This window comes from Platalea leucorodia (genome assembly GCF_965183815.1).
Source record: "Platalea leucorodia genome assembly, chromosome: 2".
NCBI classification, from domain to species: Eukaryota; Metazoa; Chordata; class Aves; order Pelecaniformes; family Threskiornithidae; genus Platalea; species Platalea leucorodia.
Window position 1 is genome coordinate 26,138,799 of NC_138824.1, and position 20,733 is coordinate 26,159,531.

Below are 20,733 nucleotides of genomic sequence, written 5' to 3' on the forward strand. Positions count from 1 at the left end.
AAAAAATATAACATCTATATTCCTGTCACTTTAATAAATTGAATTTTCTTTTTAAATCAGTTGATTTACTGTGTTTGTTTCTGCTTTTTCTTGTTTTAGATAATGTTTTGTTAGGAAGAACTGAATGACACATATTTGTAGAATTCAGCCTACAAACACTGATACAGCTTTCTAAAAATAGGAACTGTTATAACAGTTTTTTGTATAACAAGAGTATCTGACTATAGATTTAAATTAATACTGTCAAGGAAAACATATGCTAAGATACTTAATTTGGAAGTGAAGAATAACATTGTCTATAATATGCCCAAAAGATTCAGGGACAGCCTGGTTATGATCTCGAACTTTATGCATCTTTCCAATCAGTCTCATGCTATGAATATGTGATGTTGAGGGTATCACACATGTCAAGAGTTTCACTGATAGCAGCTTAATCAGGATTTCAGATTTACGTTAGGGTATACACATAAGTAGGCTTCTTAATTTAAGAGCTGGATGCATCTGCAATGTTGGCTGTAAAAGGGGACATGAAAAGAGTTCTTTAGGAATGATGTGGGAGGGAGATTACAACCCATATTTAAGTGGGGTGGTGATGGATGAGGTCAAAAGAAAAGGGTGCAGGGTGACAAGAACAAGAGACAAGATAGAAGCACCCACCTCAAGTAACTATGTACACAGATGCATACAGCTTGGGAAACTAGCAGTAGAAATTACTCCACACGCAATCTTGAAACTGTGACATCATTGCAATGAATGAGATTTGGTGGGACAGCCTGCACTGCATGACATAAGTGCTGCAATGGACAGATAAAAGTTCCTTGGGAAAGATAGGCAGAGAAAGCAAGGAGTGAGTGTTGCATTCTCTGTGAAGGAGCAGCTCAGATGTATGGAGCTCTTCAATGGGATGGGTGACAGTCTGGTTGATAACTTGCAGGACAGGATGAGAGGGGAGTCAAGTAAGGGTGACGTCGTGGTGAGAGTTTGTTACAGACCACCCATTCAGGTTGAGGGAAAGGAAGAAGCATTCTTTAAACAATTTGAGGAAGTATCTGGATCACAAACCCTAGTTCTCATGGGGATCTTTAACCTTCCTGAAATCCTCTGGCAGTGCAACAAGGTGGGATGCATGCAGTCAAGAAGATTTCTGATGGTGCGGGGAATGACTTCTTGGTACAGGATGAACCAACTAAGAGTGACACACAGCCAGATCTGCTATTCACTAGCAAGCAAGAATTGTTTTTGGCTGTGGTAATTAATAGCATCTTTGGCTGTAGCTACCGTGAAACAGTGGAGTTCAAGATCCTGAGGGAAGTGAGGTTGGAGAGTAGCAGAGTACAGACTTCATGAGTGCAGATTTTAGCTTATTCAGGAAACTGATAGGTAGGATCCCATGGGAGGCAGATGTGGAGGTCAAGGGAGCTCTGGAAAGGTGGCAGGCCTTTAAGTACAGCATCGTCCAAGTGCAAGAACAGGAAAAAAAGTAGATGTATCAAGAGAGGGGTTTGGCTAACCAAGGAAATTATAGTAGAGCTCTGGTGCAAAAAGAGAGTACACAGGAGGTGGAAGTAGAAGCAGGCTAGAAAGCAGGAATTTAGAAACATTGCTTGAGCATGTAAGGAATGCCGTCAGGAAGGCCAACACTCAACTGGAAATGAGACTTGGAAAAGACATCAAGGGCAACAAGAGCTTCTACCGATTCATTACTAATAAAAGGCTAACGAAGGAAAACGTGGCCTGTTGCTGAATGGGATGGATCATTTAGTGACAGAAAAGGCTGAGGTGCTCAATGCCTTATTTCCCTCAGTGTTCACCAAGGTTTCTCAAGCCTCTGTCTTTAGTGAAAGGGTTCAAGGAGGAGAACTACCTGCAGTGGATGAGGATTGAGTCAAGGATTCCTTGAGACAACTTGTTCCATACAAACCCATAATACCTGATGGGGTACATCTGATGGTAGTGAAAGTCCTTGCAAGGCTGATCACTATTATCTCTGAAAGGTTGAGGAAATTGAGGCAGGTCACAGATGCATGGAGAAAGACAAATGTTGCAGCCATCTTCAAAATTGTCCAAAAAAGCCAGAGAACTATAAGCTGGTCAGCTTTTCTTGTGTCCCTTGGACAACCATGTAGCAAGTCCTTTTGGAACACATTTCTGGCCACATGAAGAAGAAGGTAATTGAGAACAGCCAACATGGATTTACAAAAGCTAAACCATCCCTGACCAACCTGTTTGCCTTCTATGATAAAACAATGAGATTTGTGGACACGGGGAGAGCAGTGAACAACATTTACCTTCACATTGGCAACATTTCCACACTGTGTCCCACAATACTCACGTATCAGAGTTACAATGCTACATTCTGAATGGATGGACAACTAAATAAGTAGAAAACTGGCTACATAATGGGGCTTTAAGGGCTGTGGTTAATCGGTCATATTCTACCTTCATGCCTTTGACAAGAAGAGTATCTCAGGTGTCTATCCTGCCTAAGAGATGGATGTTACAGATCATTTTCTATTAGTCTTTCAGAATTGGATTGCTATCCACAACTTCTGTTTACTTCCCCATTTATGTTTTCATAACACTCACCTCTTTAAAGAGGTGACCTTGTCCTTTCATTTAAAATAATTTCCTTTAGTTTTTACAGTATTTCCTCATTTTAAATAGCCAGAGTAGTCTGATCATAATATAAATCTGAGGAAACGTGGGACTATATTTCATCTCAGATTTAAAACTGTAAGCTTTGTTTCTGTAATTTCATCTCAGTACCTAAGTCTGCTTTCTGCCTTTAGCCATGAAAATATATATATTTGCATATCTACTTGCCTGGACCTCCAAGCATACTTAAAATTTACAGGAAGCCTTTTTCTTTTAAACCCTGTTTTCTTGAGAGTTTTCAATAATTTCCTGGAAAGTGTAGCAGAATGTTTAAATAGACTGGAAATTTGTGTTTGTTTAAATTTAGATGAATTACTGATTAAATCCTGAAAGGAGGCTAATAAAGACTTACATTCTTTCCATGTTACCTCAACTAGGATTGTTGAGTAACTGCAGCAAATTTTCTTTTGGACATCCCCTGTTGCAGTTTGGCAGTTCTGTTATGTTTGGTTTGTGGTAAATGAGCTCACAGTCATTATTCACTGTCTGCAATACTTAAATGTTCAGGCCCTGTGTTAAAAGGTATATCTATGGTGCCATTTGCCATATTTGATTTATGACATGCATTTACAGTTGGATCCCTAGATACCCCTTGAAGAACTCGTTTACTAGTTGGGCCCGAGAAGGATGGAGAAAGGATGCTGTTCCTTGTTTCTGTCTTGACAATGATCTTGATCACAGGAACCTTAGGGTCAGAATGGGGAGCTCACCTGAATCATCCAGGAATGCAAGATACTTGGTCTTCAGACACCTTAGATATTACATAGCTGAGGGCTACCAGAACAACTTGCAAAAGATTCCAGTCTGATGTGCAAAATCCAATATATGCAAATCCAGGCAGAAAATAGCACTGGGGAAGCAGTAACACTCAGATACAATATATAAATAAGAACAAAGGTGTTTGATTACTCTGCCTTTGGCAGATGTAACCAAATTCTATTACTGTATTGTCATCCTCACCAACTGTAACTTTTGATTGGAGGAATCCTTTATCAACTGTGAGTGGCTGTTTTATGGAAATTCATCCTAAATGTCATCTTCCATCAGCAGAAGATTCCTGTCATAGATACTTCTGTAAAACTGGGCACTGAATGTCTGTATTTCTGCTCCAGCTGAGGCATGAGCTTGAGCTCCCTGTTAGATGTGCTTTTTTGTAATCACATACTATTTACTACAGCTGTCCTCGCTCTACCTCCAGACTAATAGTTTGTGTTAGACAAAGCATACATTGTTATGGTAACCGTCTATCTATTTGTAGGGTCAGTACAGCTGGAGTTCTTAGATCTGTTTGAGGTTTTGAGGCATCCTCTCACCTTCTAACCTTGCCTGATCCAGTCATATAGAATCATAGAATCGTTAAGGTTGGAAAAGACCCTTAAGATCATCAAGTCCAACTATTAACCTAGCACTGCCAAGTCCACCACTAAACCATGTCCTCAAGCACCACGTCTATCTGTCTTTTAAATACCTCCAGGGATGGAGACTCAATCACTTCCCTGGGAAGCCTGTTCCAATGCCTGACTACCCTTTTGGTGAAGAAGTTTTTCCTAATATCCAACCTAAACTTCCCCTGGCGCAGCTTGAGGCTGTTTCCTCTCGTCCTATCACTTGTTACTTGGGAGAAGAGACCGAACCCCACCTCACTACAACCTCCTTTCAGGTAGTTGTAGAGAGCAATAAGGTCTCCCCTCAGCCTCCTCTTCTCCAGGCTAAACAACCCCAGCTCCCTCAGCCGCTCCTCAGAAGACTTGTGCTCTAGACCCTTCACCAGCTTCATTGCCCTTCTTTGGACACGCTCCAGCACCTCAATGTCCTTCTTGTAGTGAGGGGCCCAAAACTGAACACAGTACTCGAGATGCGGCCTCACCAGTGCTGAGTACAGGGGCACTGGTCCTGCTGGCCACACTATTCCTGATACAAGCCAGGATGCCATTGGCCTTCTTGGCCACCTGAGCACACTGCTGGCTCATGTTCAGGTGGCTGTCAACCAACACCCCCAGGTCCTTTTCTGCCAGACAGCTCTCCAGCCACTCCTCCCCAAGCCTGTAACGTTGCATGGGGTTGTTGTGACCCAAGTGCAGGACCCGGCACCCAGCACTTAGCCTTGTTGAATCTCATACAGTTGGCCCTGGCCCAATGATCCAGCCTGTCCAGGTCCCTCTGTAGGGCCTTCCTACCCTCCAGCAGATTGACACTTCCACCCAACTGAGTGAGGTTGATACCTGAGGCTGATTCTGAGATGCAGGCCATCTCGATTGTAACTGCTAGTTTTGGATGTTTACTGGATGGTCACTAATTCAAAGAGACAGATTCCTCTTCATTTAGAAAATTTTTATGCAAAATAGAATATACTTATGAGGAGTGGAATAGATTCTTTAGTCAGCTAATTCTATAGTCAGCTCAGTTTCACTGGGTCTATTATAGCTTCTGTGGCATTTCTGAAACATTAATAGTTACCCTCCATGAAGTTTATCTTGCCAATGTGCTCATGTTGTATTCCAGTAGCTGGTCTTTTCATGGTGTAATTTCAAACTTTTCTCTAGTGAATTCTTCATCATTGCCCTTTTGCTAGAAATCAGATCCCTATTTTAGACATCAGCTTCTAAAGTTTATAGGAATTTACTTTCAAAGTATTTATAGCAGTATGGCATCTTGTAGAACTTCAAACTCTTCAAGTTAGACCAGTGTATGAATCCTATTATAGATACCAAGTGCAACAATAGGTTTCATTTCTTATGAATGCCATTAAGAGTAATAATTGTCAAAACAACTGTGTTTGGTGAAAAAGTGGCATATTTCCAGGCTACTTCTTGGACAAATAAAGCTATGGGCATCTGATGAAAGTAAGTCAGAGAAACATCTGCTTCCCTGGACATGTGAGTTGGCAGAACTTCAGGAATGAGTAGAGGAAGCAAGACCTTAGCTAAATTATAACAAATGTTCATCTTGTAACCTGTTTTGAAAATTGCTGCTTGGGAATGATCTGCTTTTTTAGTTTATCTATCTCAAATGAAAGAAAGATTGGGTAACATAAGCACAATTGTTTTATCTAGCAACGTAACAGCTACGAACCCTCTTTCTCTCTGTGTGAGATTACTAGGAAGAGCTGACTGCAAGATAGCAAAGTCAGCTTAGAATATCGAGATGTGAGTTTTCATCCTTCAATTCTGATAGGTGTACAACTAGCAGTGTTTGTCACAACCTATCCCAATCCACATCTAAATGTGTTGCAAACATTCTATGGTTTTTACATGTTTCCAAGACAGTTTGGATATAGCCTTATTACTGTCCCTATTTCCAAATCTCTAAAAAAAAAAAATTCTCCCAGGCTCTGGCTATTTACCTGAATGACTTCTTGGAATGTGGAGCTCCACAATCCAGCCTTTTTAAACACCAGTATGTGAAAAACAGGGGCTTCTGATTGATTACACATACTTTTTCACAACATCCTTTAACCTGTAAGCACGCTGGAATTCTAAAGTAACCTTACTGAGGACAGAATTCAGGAAAGCAAGCCACATGGATTTGAAATAACTTCTTACTTACTTGTAAACAACATTTGCAAATAACTCATATTTAAGAATTGGCATGTCCTGAGACATACTCTCACCTAGTCTGCTCTCACTGATAAGTCAGAGACTCTCATTTTTAGGTAGAGGAGAGCCTGCCATTTACTCTTATTCCTACAGATATTTAAGCCCTGTCATGCTTATTTTAAAGTACTAGCATATCTTAATTCTAGTTTTTATTTCCATTTTCCATATGTTCAGCTGGAAACTTCACAGCTATCTGTACAGAAAGCTCACTTCCCCATAGAATTGTACCAGGAATTGAGTCACGAGTGATTTCAGACTGCTTTGTTGGTGGATTCCTTACATTAGTCCTTTGGTTCAGTCTAAAAAAAAATCAAACCCATTTTCTAGTAAGAGAGCTTTAACTGTGGTTCATAAATTTGTGGGCATTAATAGAAATCAAGCTTGTCGTGGTAAAGAGAAACCATAAGTTACCAAGTCAGTGTTTAATCTCTACCTTATGTGGTAAGAATTGCTGCTCAAAATAGGGTAAGATTTTTGCTGGTCATCAGTCCCTGGTTGAGATCAGCTCAGCTGGGGAAGGACACAACAGCACATTTGACTTCAATTCTGGTAGGAGTTTCAGTGGTGCAACTGAAGAAATGGTCACACAGGATAAAGTCAAATGTTATTCTAGGTCAATGTCTTTTTTCTTTTGGTAAATCATGAATTACTGGAAAACAGTATAAACAGTACAGCAGGCCTGTACTTTCAGACAACTTCTTAGCCCTGCGGGAGGACTACTTGTGTGGAGATTAATAAGTATGACTGGAAGGCCTGATTCATCGCTGTCTCAACATGAATCTATCTTCTAGGTCTTTTGAGGGTGGTGCTGGCTAAGGCTGGATGAGGATTTACAAGGGTGAATGAGAACAGTGGGTATAATTCAGTCACAACAAATGTTCAGTTTTCAGTAATAAGGAGATCTCCCTGAAGAACATGTCTTATTTCCAAAGGAGAATAAAAATGGTACTGTTCTCAAATTTCAGATCTTCCTACTGTTTAGCAAGTATATATGCATTTTATACCCCAAGCTTCTTCCTACTTGGATTGGTCACTCCAGTACATGATGGTTTGGGAAAGATGCAGAGAACAGACTTTTCCCCAAAAGGGAGTGCTCTGTAAAAATCTGTGGATGGGAAGCATAGTTGAGCAGATGACTGAAATATCAATCAGGATATATTGGCTAGGTTTCAAACCTGCACTAATATAAATATTATACAATATAATATGTTATGTAAATAGTCTATAACGTAACAGTACATGAAGTTCACATTCTTGAGAATATATGCTAGAGACTGTTGGTTTGTCTTTTGGAAATGTTTAAGGAAGTAAAAGACCAATCTATCACTGAAATTTTCATGTGCAAAATCATAGAACATGGGGGTAAGAAAAAGGAAAACACAATTCTAGAATTGCATCAGAAATGCTATTTCCATTGAAATAAGGCAGCATTAATGTTACTATGTAAATAGTGACTGAAACTTGTCTAGAATACTGCTGACAGTTTTGGCTATGCACTTGCAGAAAAGGTAAAATCAGTGTATGAAATTAGTAAAAACCCAAAAGGCAGTCTCTTTTACTAACTGTTTTGCCATACAAGAAAAGCTGGAGAGCTGATTTACTTAGCCTAATAAAATAGGGATAGATGGAATATCAGAAGGTCAACAAAAGGGCAACATTTGCATAAAATGAAACAGTAAAGGCTGATGAAGAATTTGGACTGGAAAGTAAAAGGGTTTTAACCTTCAGAGGACCTTCCAAAGCTGTGCTGCAGGCAAGCAACTCGATCACATTTTCATAAACTGAAGACACATTTCATGAGCTAGATTTCGTGAAAATGTCTTTCATAGTTTATGAAAGAGTTTGCATGACGTAGCTGCATGTTGCAGTGAAGGAGTGAATTTGCTGACCTAGAGGTCCTTGTTCCTTTCTCTTATTTGCAGTGCATCAGAGGAGATTTTTTTGATGTATTGGCAACCTTTGATACTACTGAGTGTGAGATTTTTCCTGGTTTGGGATCCTTTCTGAATCATTTCTATTGTTTTTTCTATGAGAATCTACAAGATAGTTGTAAGCACTTTTTCTCATGCCAGAAAAGCATGAGGTTTCTGTTTTGTTTTTTTTTAATCTTATGCTATGCATGTGATTGAGTTAGTAAGGCTTTAGACAAATTGGAAAGTGTTCAAAGGATGACGACATTACCAGGCATGTTCATCAGGTGTAACCCAGTTAGGATAGTGTGCTGAGTTGTGCTGTGTCTGTATGAATTTGAGATTCAATCAGAGTTAGCTGGCTATGATTTAATCCAGATATAACAGTAATAACACTTTGCCATCTTTTGCTTAGTGGAAATATAGTTTGAGAATACAGGATAACTTGCCATTAGAAGTAAAAATCAGTACCAAAAAATTATTTTTAAGTAACATTTTTAAATTTCAAAAAGTAACAAATTTCCTTGAACAAGTTTTTAAGAAAGAAACAAGCAAGCACATAAGCAAGTTTCTTTGCAAAAACCTCTGAAAGGCATTCTTTCCCTGGTGTTGTAGTAGCTGCCTTTCCTTTCAAAGCTAAGATGACACATTTAACTGCTTTAACTTATTATGCTTCTGTTTTCTGCCCTACATTCATGCACTTACAAATCAAAACATCCAGGCCAAGGCTTCTTTGGGAGGCATGCAAGTTTTCTAAATGATGGCCTAGATTTTAACCCTTTTTTCAAAAGTCTGTCTTTCTGGCAACAGGTTTTAAGACTAGTGTAATTCTTAATGGTCTTCTAGACGCAAAAGCATAGTTTACCTAGTCTTTAAAGTTCTATCTTAGGTGCATACAAGCACCTAAGGTAAGTGAATCACAATATGTCCCTTATTAGCACACATTGATACAATATTATTTAATGATTATATAGTGTTGATAGGTTGTGGCCTCACATTTGTCATAATCCCAATGTGCTGACCACCATACAAACAATCCTTTGTCTTTTTCTTGAGGAAATCACAGTCAGTGATAGAGATATGAAAGTGCAAGAAGCAACTGGCTAGACACAGTTGAAATAATATTGAGATATTCCATAGATAAGAATTTTGACAACAAACAAAGAGGAAGAGAGAAGGTATGTCTGTAGTTTTAAATAAAACCAAATAGCCTGGACTGGCCTATGTTGATACAGCTTAAGGTTAGCACCTGCTAGAGCAGAGTGTCTTCATTCATCCTACATAGCAGTTAGCCCAGTTCTTCCCTGAAGCCTGTACAGTTCCTGTTTCACCTTAGGATATCATTACTATTTTGTCTGTTTAGTTCAGATTGTTTGGAATAACGTGAGGGCTACCCACTAGAATGATGTGTTCTATGTGTGCTGGGGTATGGCATGAAAACACCTGCAGAACTTTCTTGGGTAGCATTGGAGAGAGTTTAAGTTGATTCAGTCTCATCGAGGTGTCTTCAGTGAACTGTCCCTTGGACTATGCCTATACTTTTTTTGGATGGAAGTTAGAGTGAGCCAAAAAATGAGTGGAGGCCAAGATAATGATTTGAGTGCTGTAGGCAGTCAGGACCCAGTGCTCAGGCATGTTCCCTGGTCCCCTCTTATTTGTCATCTCCTTGATTTTGGACCCTGAAGACCTGTGGTATTTCAAGGTTACCTGAAATCTGGCTTACTTTGCCTGATGTGCTGTCCAAAAGCTGCAGCAACTCTGAAGTTGTTCCCAAATGCATCAGGTTTCTCAGTCTCTGGAGCAGAAAGGTCCATTAGGGGGTTGGGAGGTACAGCTGGGGTCACCAGCAGTTTTAGCCAGCTGATTTGAATCATCTGCTGCATGTCTATAAAAGTTTTCATTTTCTGTAAAGCAGCCAGAGACTAGTGTCGACAGATTTTTTTTTTTCCTTTTTTTTTTTTTATATCTTTTCCCTGAGTATTGGCAAGAGATTTATTTATAACTTGTGGAAATTAGCATTCTCTGCGAATCCATTTGAAGTCCCTTGTAGGTGTTTTAGTGCACAAATGGGCACAGAGAATGTGAACACTTCTTAATACAGATAAATACGACTAAGATGAAGATGGTATGTATTTATCATTGCTCATGAACAGAGGCAGCTTAGATTTTTTTTTTTTTTAGGTATAAAAACTTTGCCCAGATGTCCCGAATAATAAACCCAGTGGATTCAAGTTAGTCTTGCTCTTTTCTCACCAAATTCTTGATTTCACCTAAAGCCATTTGGAACTAGAAATCCTTTCTGGACCACAGCTGACTCGAAGATACTGAATTTGCACTGTGCTCCATTTATTCAATAATTTATTCATTCAGGAAGGGATGTACAGCTAGTAGACATTTGAAATCTGTGTGTTCAGTTTTGAAATCCTAGCTAGTTGGTTCCAGGTCGTTAATGTCATATGGAAAATTCAGGAAGACCCGTGGTGCAAAATTTGATTGGAGATGTTAAACACTCACTTCTAGTATTTTCTCATTTTAGAGAAGCTTGTTAAAGTCATGAATGCTCACTCCTAATCCATATCTGAGGGCAGTTCTACACTTACTTCTTAACAATAAAAATGTGAACACTTAACAGTAATAAAGTACTAAAGTGTATCTTCCAGCAGGGTAGCTTAAAAAATAAAGCTAAATTTTGAAGACTACAATGGAAGCAACTTTAGTCTTTCAGCTTATAGTTTGCCAAAAACTTTTTGCTTTCAAGAACAGCAAAGGATTAGGTATAATAAAAAGGGTTAGTAAAAGAATGAATATCCACTGTCAAACCTTGATCCAAGCTTGTTTGTCTTTATCTCTAAACAGAGGCCCCAACATTTATGTCTTCCCATGCCACACACCCATATTAAACATTAGCTCTGGGTAAGTGATTTCCTTCCTTCACAGATGGTAGAACACACCAAATGAGGCAAGAATAGAGTTCAGATCTTTCCATCTTGTAGATGTAAGGTCTAGTAATCATGGCTTTCATTTGTGGTGCTTCTAAGCACCGGACACCAGCCTTAGGGTGGAATATGCTAGAAATTTCACGTTCTTAATATAAGAATCTCTGAAATTAACTGTGTTTCCCTCATGCTGCAAGAAGGAAAATCCCAGACCGTGTGCCAATTTGACAGAAAGAGAAACAGTTTTTCCTGATCCTAAACAGACCTGTCAGATCTTTGCATCCTGAAAGATGTTTCCTCCTTGCTGATAAGAAGAGCAAAGCAATTTTGTATAGAATGGGCAAGCTTAGATATGGACTGTAGGGACAAGAAAGCAGTTGCTTCCATTCTTCCTGCCCAATAAGATATCAGCGTTATTAACAACACAGTGTTGTTTATTCTGCAGTTTTATTATGCATCTTATAGTATTTGGTGGTCTTTACAAGAGTCTTAATTTAAGGTGTTTGTTTGATTGACATCCTCAGTCTCAGTCCAATCTTAATCTACTTTTTCCTTCTTTTTAAGTAAGGTTTGTCTAGTTCTGATGCCATGAAAACTTGGAAACATGATGCATTTTTCACTCCAGTGTTTGAAAAACATATAAGAGATATTTATATTATTTTGCAATTTTAACAGAATTTTAAATCTTCAGTAATATCATGATTTTTTTAAGACTTTAAAATTGGAATATTTATATTTAATGATATAATGGTATCAATATGAGTTTAAGCAGTTGTCTAGATTTTTTTTAATGATAGTATAATATTCATATTCATATTGAGACTGCTGTTAAAAATGTACTAGAATATAATACTTCCATGAAGAGCTTTTCCCTTCAATAATAAATAGCAAGCTTTTTCCATATAACACGATCTGTTTGTGCTTTCACAAATGCAGAAAATTTTGGATAAAATTAAATTTTTCTTGTCAACTAATTTGGCAATTGCATTACAGTAATTTCATTAATTTTATCTCTTTCCATTCTAAGTAAATCTGCTGAAATAGCTTATTTGAAGTACATCAAATACAAAGGTTGATTTTGATTTTTCTTATTTTAGATTATTATGTCATGCAATGAAAGACCATATAGTACGTGTCGCAAATGAAGCAGAATTTATTTTGAACCGACAAAGAGCTGAAGATGTCCACAAGCATGCTGAGTTTGAGGTAAGCCTGAGAGTTGGTGCATTTCTGCTTCTCTGTTTTCACTCAGTTGTCACCTAGACTGTAACCCCATAAAATAAAGATTTTTTTCTTCCAAGAAAGAAATTTACATTGAAGGCATTTCAAAACTATTTTTTAAGACCTTTGGTAAATGTCAAACACAAGGAACGGGTTTAATTTCTCATCTCCTCACTGAAATTCATGAAAACATTTACAGCTTGAAGAAATGCCTTAATCAGAATGTCTAAACTGATATGGCAGACCCTTCAGCTTCACAAAGAACTTTTCTGATTTATTGGAAATAGTAATGCAAATCACATTGGTAATTATTTTTGTTGGATTTTATCAACAGTATATATGAGTTCAATATGAAGAAAAGCAATAAATACACTTAAGGCACTTCATGAAAAATAAGAAATAGAAATGTTTTGTTAAACAGAATTAGTATTTTAAGGTAATTTTCTTAGAACATTTTGCATTTTGGAGCACTTTAGAACATTTACTTGCTATAATTTATATATTGAAATATGATATTACATATCTTTCTTGCTAGTTAGGAATCATTAACTATTGACAGTAAGATTGTGTTTAAAATGTCTATTCTTTTTAAGTATTGAAAGAAGTAACATGGCAGCTGGATCCCATAACTCTTTAATGTCTATAATTCTTACTCCTAAAAGGAGTCAACATTCAATTGTTTTTTTCATCAATGGGTGTTGCAGTATACATTTTAAATTACATTGCTTGAAAATTATGCAAATATACAAAAAACTGTTTTTAAAACATGATCAGTTTAACAGGTTTTTGATTATTTCTTCAGGATTAATTTTGTTCCTATTCAACAAATTTTCATGCAAAAATGTTGGAATGAAGTTAAAAATTTATTTTTGACATGATTTTATCAACTATGGTTTTGCATTTTTATGGTGTTTTATACATTCCAACATCACTGGTTTTTATTATTTCCAAATCTGTCTGTGCTTGCATACATTTGTGTTTGTGTAAGTATATATACACAAACATACATTTCCACGTTTTAATGCTCAAGTGACCTAACATTAGGATTAAGATAGACTGATTTAGTATTGATGATAATAAATAGCTATATCAATTTATTCATCTGTCAGAAAATGTCAACAAGCACCTGGTGGCTAGAAATACGATCCAGTAATCTTAGTTCTGATGAGGTTTTTATCTCCTTGAAACAGCTCACTTAAATGTGCACTTTGATGTACTAGTTCTTGTGCTCCTTGACCTAGCTGAAAAGTGTGAGACATGGAGATATCTGTTGTCATTTTGAGTACACAGAACCTTTACTTCATTTTGTCAGAGCAGACAGCAGACACTTGTCATATGGGACTGCAACAACTTTATTACCAAGCATATACTGGATATTTTGAACTTAGATAAAATCACATTTACAATTAAGTGTGTGTCAGAGTGAAGTTTCATATTGCCTCAACAATAAATAACATTTGATATTTATCAGAGCATCATGCAGTAACATAAGATGACAATAGAAGATTGAGTTATCTGCTCTTTGAAGAATACATTGAGGTATAAGATCTGTCAGAACTCTAGACAAAATGAGAATATTCAATTAACTTCCAGCTTCTGTTAGCAAATAGGATTTAGAATATTAACTAAATTCCCTAAAGGAATAGCCTTAAGTCAGTCTTATTGTCTGGTAAAGAAACCAACATATTTTTCATATATGAAAATTTTCATTATATTTGTCACATGAAAAACCTTAGCTACATGTTTTAGATGAGTAAGATAAAATCTGCAAGTCATAAAAGAAAATTATGAAATGTAGCCTGTGTTAAATATGAAACTCAGATGTCCTTAAATAAGGTGATGGTTAAAGTCTGAAAGAATGTTTTATATATTGTCTTTAATAATGTTAGGTATATAACTGAACATTTTATTATTCATCCTAGTTGAAAGTAGTAGGGACAAAGAGATTTCTGGTAGTTTTCTGTTGCATAATTGTAAATCTGTCATTTTCTTTTAATAAGCTGTATTGGTATATGTTCTGGATTTTAGTACATGTTAATCATTGCTCTCAGCCAGAGAAGTGAGTGGCTATTTTATTTTTACCTTTTAAACTTTAATTGAATCATTATGGGTGAAATGATTTGGCCCAAGCTGCACCAAGTTACTGTGTCACCTGTGTAGCGGGGCCAGCATCTAAATTTTATTCTGTGACTCCAGTTGCAGTCAGGGCCAGGGAAATTCCTTCCAGAATGGGTGCTTCACAGTTAACTTTCATTTTGTTAACCTTTGTAATTGTTCAGGAAGAAAAATGAAAATTTAATTTTACTGTCCAATGAGCTGGTGAAATATTAACCTCATTACTAAAGCAGATCATTGTACTAATTGGTCCTTCCCTGTACAAGAAGATAAATTGAAAAATGAATTAACCCTTTATGAATTAGTGTAATGATTGTTCTTTTCCAGATAGATTACTTGAAATAATGGCTGTAACACAGTGGAAAGACCACTCTTAAAATCTTACTGAATGCTAATGTGATCTGTAGTAAAAAGGTAGTGTGCAGAAATACGAACAATAAGCTGCAAATTAGTACGAGGTTAACTTAATTTTGGTTGCTCTTTTGAATATTAGAAAATAGGATTCTATTCAGCATTGTGTTACAGCATTGAGTGTTGGTTAAAAATTCTAAAATGGTGCACAATAACTGTGCGTGCAAAAATTACTCTTAAAAGGTGATTTTAAAATTAGCTGTTTTGAGAATAATCTAGCCTTTGTAATTTATACCTAGAAAATGTTACTTATAATGGAATTATTTTAATTAGTATGGCTACATTTGCTTTGTTTAGACATTTTTAAAGGATCTTTACTAGGAGGAGAAATTTAATTCGAATTTAGCATGATTTTGAGAAAATAAGTGGAAAAATTATATTGTGCTTATTATACATAAAGAAAGGACTTATCAAAACTAAAATACAATCTAGAGTTTTCACAGTTTTAGAAACAAATTTGCATAAATGTCAATAACCACAGCATTTATTTTAGAGGTAGTTATCTCTTAAAGGAAACATGAAGAAAACATTAGATCTTTTTCAGTTTAAAAGATGAGTGATTTTTTAACCATTAGGGTTTTTTAGAAGTGTCAGTATATTATGAAAATTTCTCATGTTGTGCTATGAAACGGAGAATATACTCCTTAATTTCATAGTTAAAGGAGTTCCTCATTAGCATCCGTAATAATAAAATTATCAAATGACTTGTTAATTGTAGGTTTTATTGCAATTTAAAAATCAAAACCAGTGTACATATTTTTTTCCTGCATGTTATGTTACGTATACGTGTATTTTATACCTGAGAACACATGAAACTCTTACAAATAAAGACCAACTTTTAAGGCATATCCGTAGTCACATATATACACAGAGAGATGTATAGCTAAATGTTTTAAATTGCAATTCTGTTGTCTTCACCCTTGATATTTCAAATTTTACATGTTCTAACTGAGTGCTTTTTCATGGATAATACATAGTAGTAGAACCATTTCAATTGAATGGTGTGTCTTATTCCTCTTTAAAGTATTTTAAAGAGTTCTTGTCATATTTAAAGAGTTTTAGTAAATAATCATTTTACGGTGATTCTAAATAGCCTATCTTTTATGAAGTAGATGATGTACTTTTATTCCTAGTCACAATGTGCTCAGTATGCTGCTGACAGAAGAGAGGAGGAGAAGATGTGTGATCATCTTATCAGTGCTGCTAAGCATCGAGATCATGTTACAGCCAATCAGCTGAAACAGAAGATACTCAACATATTAACAAATAAGCATGGTGCCTGGGGAGCTGTTTCTCACAGGTAAGCTGCAAATATAAAACGTGTGGCTTTTAAATGTTGCTTTCAAAGTCTAAGAAAAGCAGTCATCGTATAACTGAAATGTGAATGTATTAGGAGATAGTATTGCTAAAATACGTTTTCTCTGTTAGTCTTTTCTTCAGCTGGTTCTTGAGAAGTCCTCTGCTAAAGATTCACAGATCAAACTCCTTTGTAGACAGGAAACATAGTATTTTACCATATTTTAAATAAATTATAATGGGTATTTGTTGATTATAATGCAGTTTTACTGTTAGTATATCAGTAGGTTTTGAGGCTCCTGCCAGTACTAGAATCTGAGTGAAGTGTTCTGAATGAGAGATGTAGAGATTTCCATATGGATATAAACAGAGGAAGCCTGAAATAAAGAAGACAGAGTAAAAACAACTTGTCTAGTGTTATAGAGTAACTCAGTATTAGAATAACCAGCAGAACCAGGTCACTTGAGTCGCTGTCTAATGCTTTCTTCTGTTTATGGATTTTTCTGTGTAAGTAATGAACTGGTAAGATCCACTGGTAAATCTTAAATCTCCGACAACAAAACAGTAGTCAGTGCCAGCCATGCACAAACTCTGTATGCTTAAAGCAAAGCTTATATTGTACTTAAATGTAGCATGTGCAAAGCTGAACATAACCAAAGTGCAGCTCAATTCTACAGGTACTCCTGTTAAAATAAATGAATAAATAAATAAATAAAACATGATCCAAAATATATAATTCTTACTGTATGCAAGTGATAATATAGTATTTGAGGTTTTAATCAGAGCTGTGTTGAATACTGTTTTTAAAAGTTCATTCTATTCAACATAGGGGCTAAATTAAACATTTTCTTATATCATGCAAAAAACCAGCCTTGCTCTTCTGAATCACAAAAATAGCCAGTGGCTAAGGTGCTGACCCTCATGTGGAAGACTGGAGCTCAAATTGCTCCTTTCCTTCATTCAGAGCAAGGTCTTGAACCTGGGTCTGCCATGTGAGTGCCCTGTCTGCAAAACTAGAGACTGCTAAGTCTCTCACTTGTTTGTGCATTCTAGCCACAAATATTTGATTATTTATTCAAAGTGGAACAGCTCAAACAAGAGAAATCAAGGAAGTTCTGCTGCCAAATATCCAATTTTTTATAGTTTAATTTTCTACTTAAATCCTGTTTAAGTCTGCTCTCAGTCAGGCAGAGCAAATCAGAAACTTCCATTTCAGCTCTGAAAAACCTTTTCACTAAAAATCTAGTTGAGACTCATAGACTAAGACAAAAACTTTTCTCTAGATAAATATTTTATTTCAAAAAAATCTATTTGAATGTAGCTTAAATACATATCTAGGGCTTAAACTTATTAGAAAAGTTGTCAAGTAATAAATTTGACACATCAGTAATGTTGTTCAATAAATACCACATATACTGTTCATTTCTTTTTGTCTTTCTCTCTAGTTGGTTCTTGTAGTTATACAATGTTAAAAAATGTAATTTTTCATGCTCATCATTCTTATATCCTTGTATCTTCCAAAGAAATCACTATTTCCTGGATGATGATGGAGATGTATTTATTTTTTAAGGAGGTAGAAAGTCTAGAAATTCAGACTTATGGAAACTCTGTAGTCTAACTCCAGAGACGTTCTGGTGGAAATTACAAAAATGACATGTAGAAGATATTGTGATATGGTTAATTCAAAACAGCCTTAGTCCATAATGAACACTTGTGTTATCTCTAGTTGAGGCTTAACCCTGTGTATCTGGAGACTTGAGCCTGATGAAAATAAGTGCAATTTCCAGTCCTTTTAATGTCTTTGAATTTTTGAATAACGTTGTTGCTCAAGTTCATGAATGGCTGCAGACACTTTGCAGGCTTAAGTCAGTTCCTGGTCAGTAACTTTTTCAGGAGACCATCTGTTCTTTGGGCCAGATAACTTTCCTCTCTGGGATTGTTGATGGCATCTTAAATGGCAACAGACCACTGCTGCACATTTTTTTGCTCTGCAGTCCATGATAGTTTTTGATGGGCCATGAAGCAGCTTGACACCTGTAACAAACCTATCAAATTTCTTACATCAAGCAAAAGAAACTTACTTATTCTATTCCTGTCATGCCACTTCCCCGGTGTGCCTGCTTCTCAATTACTTGCAGTGCTGCTTTCCCATTTTGGCGCTCGCAGTGTTAGGTGCGGCTGTTGGCCTGGTTGTATTTTAGCTGCAGGCTGCTGCTTAACCTGGAGAAGAGGGGACATGGTGACAGCACGAGGTCTCCAAGTGGGGTTCCCTATTTGCAGGAGCCGATCAGGAAGCAAATGGCCTTGCACTGCAGGTCTCGCCATGTGTGCGGTGGCAGCTGTGTGATCGACCACACAAGTGCACCTTCTGTCATGAGACAGAAGAACTAGTGGACTGTGAACGGAAGGGCCTAGGAAGGCAGCAGGTAGAGGGAGATGCCCAGTGGGAGAGCCTCTGAGCCTTGTTAAGAACCAAGGTCACAGGTTCTCAGTGGGCAGATTTAAAAGGCTTCAAGTGCAGAAAGTAGAGGGGTCTCATTAAACTGCTTAGGCACAGAAGGCAATACTTGTTGTTAACTAGGTAGTTCCTCCAATACTCTTCATATGATGGAAATTGAGATGTGTTCTAAAATTGTACATACCTCTGGTCTTGGCCAGCAAGAGACACAACAGACCTCAAGACTCCGTTTTTAATTCCTGACAAAGGGTTACAGTATTAGCAGTCTCTTCATAAACTGTTGCTTCTCTGTGCCTCAGGAGATACAGCCTTACTGGAATACAGAGTTACTTAAAAAAAAATATAGGTTGACACTCCAGACCTCTAGATCTCTGTAGTGACTCCATCATTTCTGTCAGGGGGAGTGTTCCCGGTTCTGAAGGCACACTGCTGGTCTCCTGTCCATCTCTTGTGCTGGAGAACATGCATTGAAATGGTGAATTAGGGAGATCGTTCTCAGGCCCAGAAGGGGCAGGGGAAGAAATAGGCAACTGCCTCTGCATGATAAATACTTGGGCAATAGCAATGCATTTTGATGTCCAAAACAGATAAGATAGGTAAGAAACTATTGGGGCGGGGGGGGAGGGGATGAGCATGATTCTTGAAAGCTTCAATTCTCTATCACATACGTAATCTGCAGCTACTGATTCACTGATAATTGTAGCATATGGTACATACATATGTGATTTTGTTTATCTCTCTTCAAGGTAAAGAACAATTTCTAAGTTCTTTAACATAGATGCTCATGTTATAAAATATTAAGGTCTCATTTTGTGAAATATGACCCAGCTGTAGAGAAAATTTTTCCTTGTGTTTGCGGTTCAACACAATGAGCATGTAAGCCTCCCCAGCTTTTGTGTCTGCGTGTACTGTTTTTGCAGAATGCAGCAAGGAGCATTTGCTGTGTTTAATCTGTAGGTGCCACAAAGTTTACCCTTTGTTCATTATGAAACAAAGAGACTACTAAGAAACATAGAAACTTAGCACTGGGAGGGAAAACAAGAGGTCTGATGAGTTAAATTCTATAGTATTTGTAAATTATGTTAAATATATTATCATAAACTGTTCTCAAAATGCCTGAAGAAACAAGAATGAAGTTCAATGGTGTGAGTCAAAAAAATACCATATGAAACTCAATTAGTCAGATTATAGTTACATAAAGGTAGTTGAATTTAAAATAACTTAAAATTATAGATGACTTGCATTTCAATTATATTCTTAATTACTTATTAATTTATGAAGGAGAAATTAATTATATGCAAGTGCTCCACCACTTGAATAAATGCCTACAGACATGGTAACATTGTACCGCCTATCCTTGTCCATACATTAATCAATCAGTAGGGTTTGAGCTGATCTGAGAACCTGTTTACTCTTTCATCTCCTTCTGTCTAAAAATGGTAGATAACAGTTTTAAAAAAAACTTGATTTTTTACTGCTTATCAGCATTAACTTCTCTCCCCCTTCACAAATATTTTCCCTTCACCTCTTAAAGTGAAAACCAAAGTCCTTTTGCTCAATTTCTTGCAGGTGTGAGCATCAACACCTCTACAACAAAAGGAAATTATTGAATCATCTTATTTTCTCCTATGTATCTCAGACAAAGAGTAATAGATTTCAAAATAAATCTCATTAATTTGTTATAAATCCCGTTTGTGCCCTTAAGGCAAACTAATTGTGTTTTCTTCATTTTGGCAATTTGACACATTTACGTATCTTCATAATAGCTTATCCTAAACATACTGTTTTTCCCATTTTTAATTTCAGCATTATACCAAAATTAGAATTCTGCAAGTTTTTCCCATTCAGATGAGAAATTGATGAGTTGGTTATTTCTTTGATGCATTGCCACTTATTCAGAGTGAATATGCAACATCCTATTTCCTTGAACTCAGGAAGACTCAAACAGGGTGTTTCATAGCTTAACGTTCAAAGCTTCTTTAAACCAGCACTTACCCTTAGCTTTTTTCAGGGTTATAGTCCTCATGTCACAACATATGCTTCCTTCTGTCTTCTCTGTCAGCTTCATATGGTGCTTCTCTTCCTCCCCATCTGCTTCTCTCCCCATACACATCTTTCTTAGGGAAAAAAAAAAA

The 20,733-nt window shown here is 36.8% G+C and overlaps 1 protein-coding gene across 4 annotated transcripts in view; it reads left to right on the forward strand.

Moving 5' to 3' along the window:
• Positions 1 to 20,733, forward strand: part of NBEA (neurobeachin) — a gene marked incomplete at its 5' end in the record, with an annotated part of 522,572 nt that overhangs the window by 269,421 nt on the left and 232,418 nt on the right. For all 4 annotated transcript variants that reach the window (XM_082332788.1, XM_082332786.1, XM_082332789.1 and 1 more), the window contains 2 exons: positions 12,195 to 12,303; positions 15,978 to 16,144. In XM_082332788.1, coding sequence (XP_082188914.1) covers positions 12,195 to 12,303; positions 15,978 to 16,144 — 276 coding nt within the window. The remainder of the gene's footprint in view (positions 1 to 12,194; positions 12,304 to 15,977; positions 16,145 to 20,733) is intronic.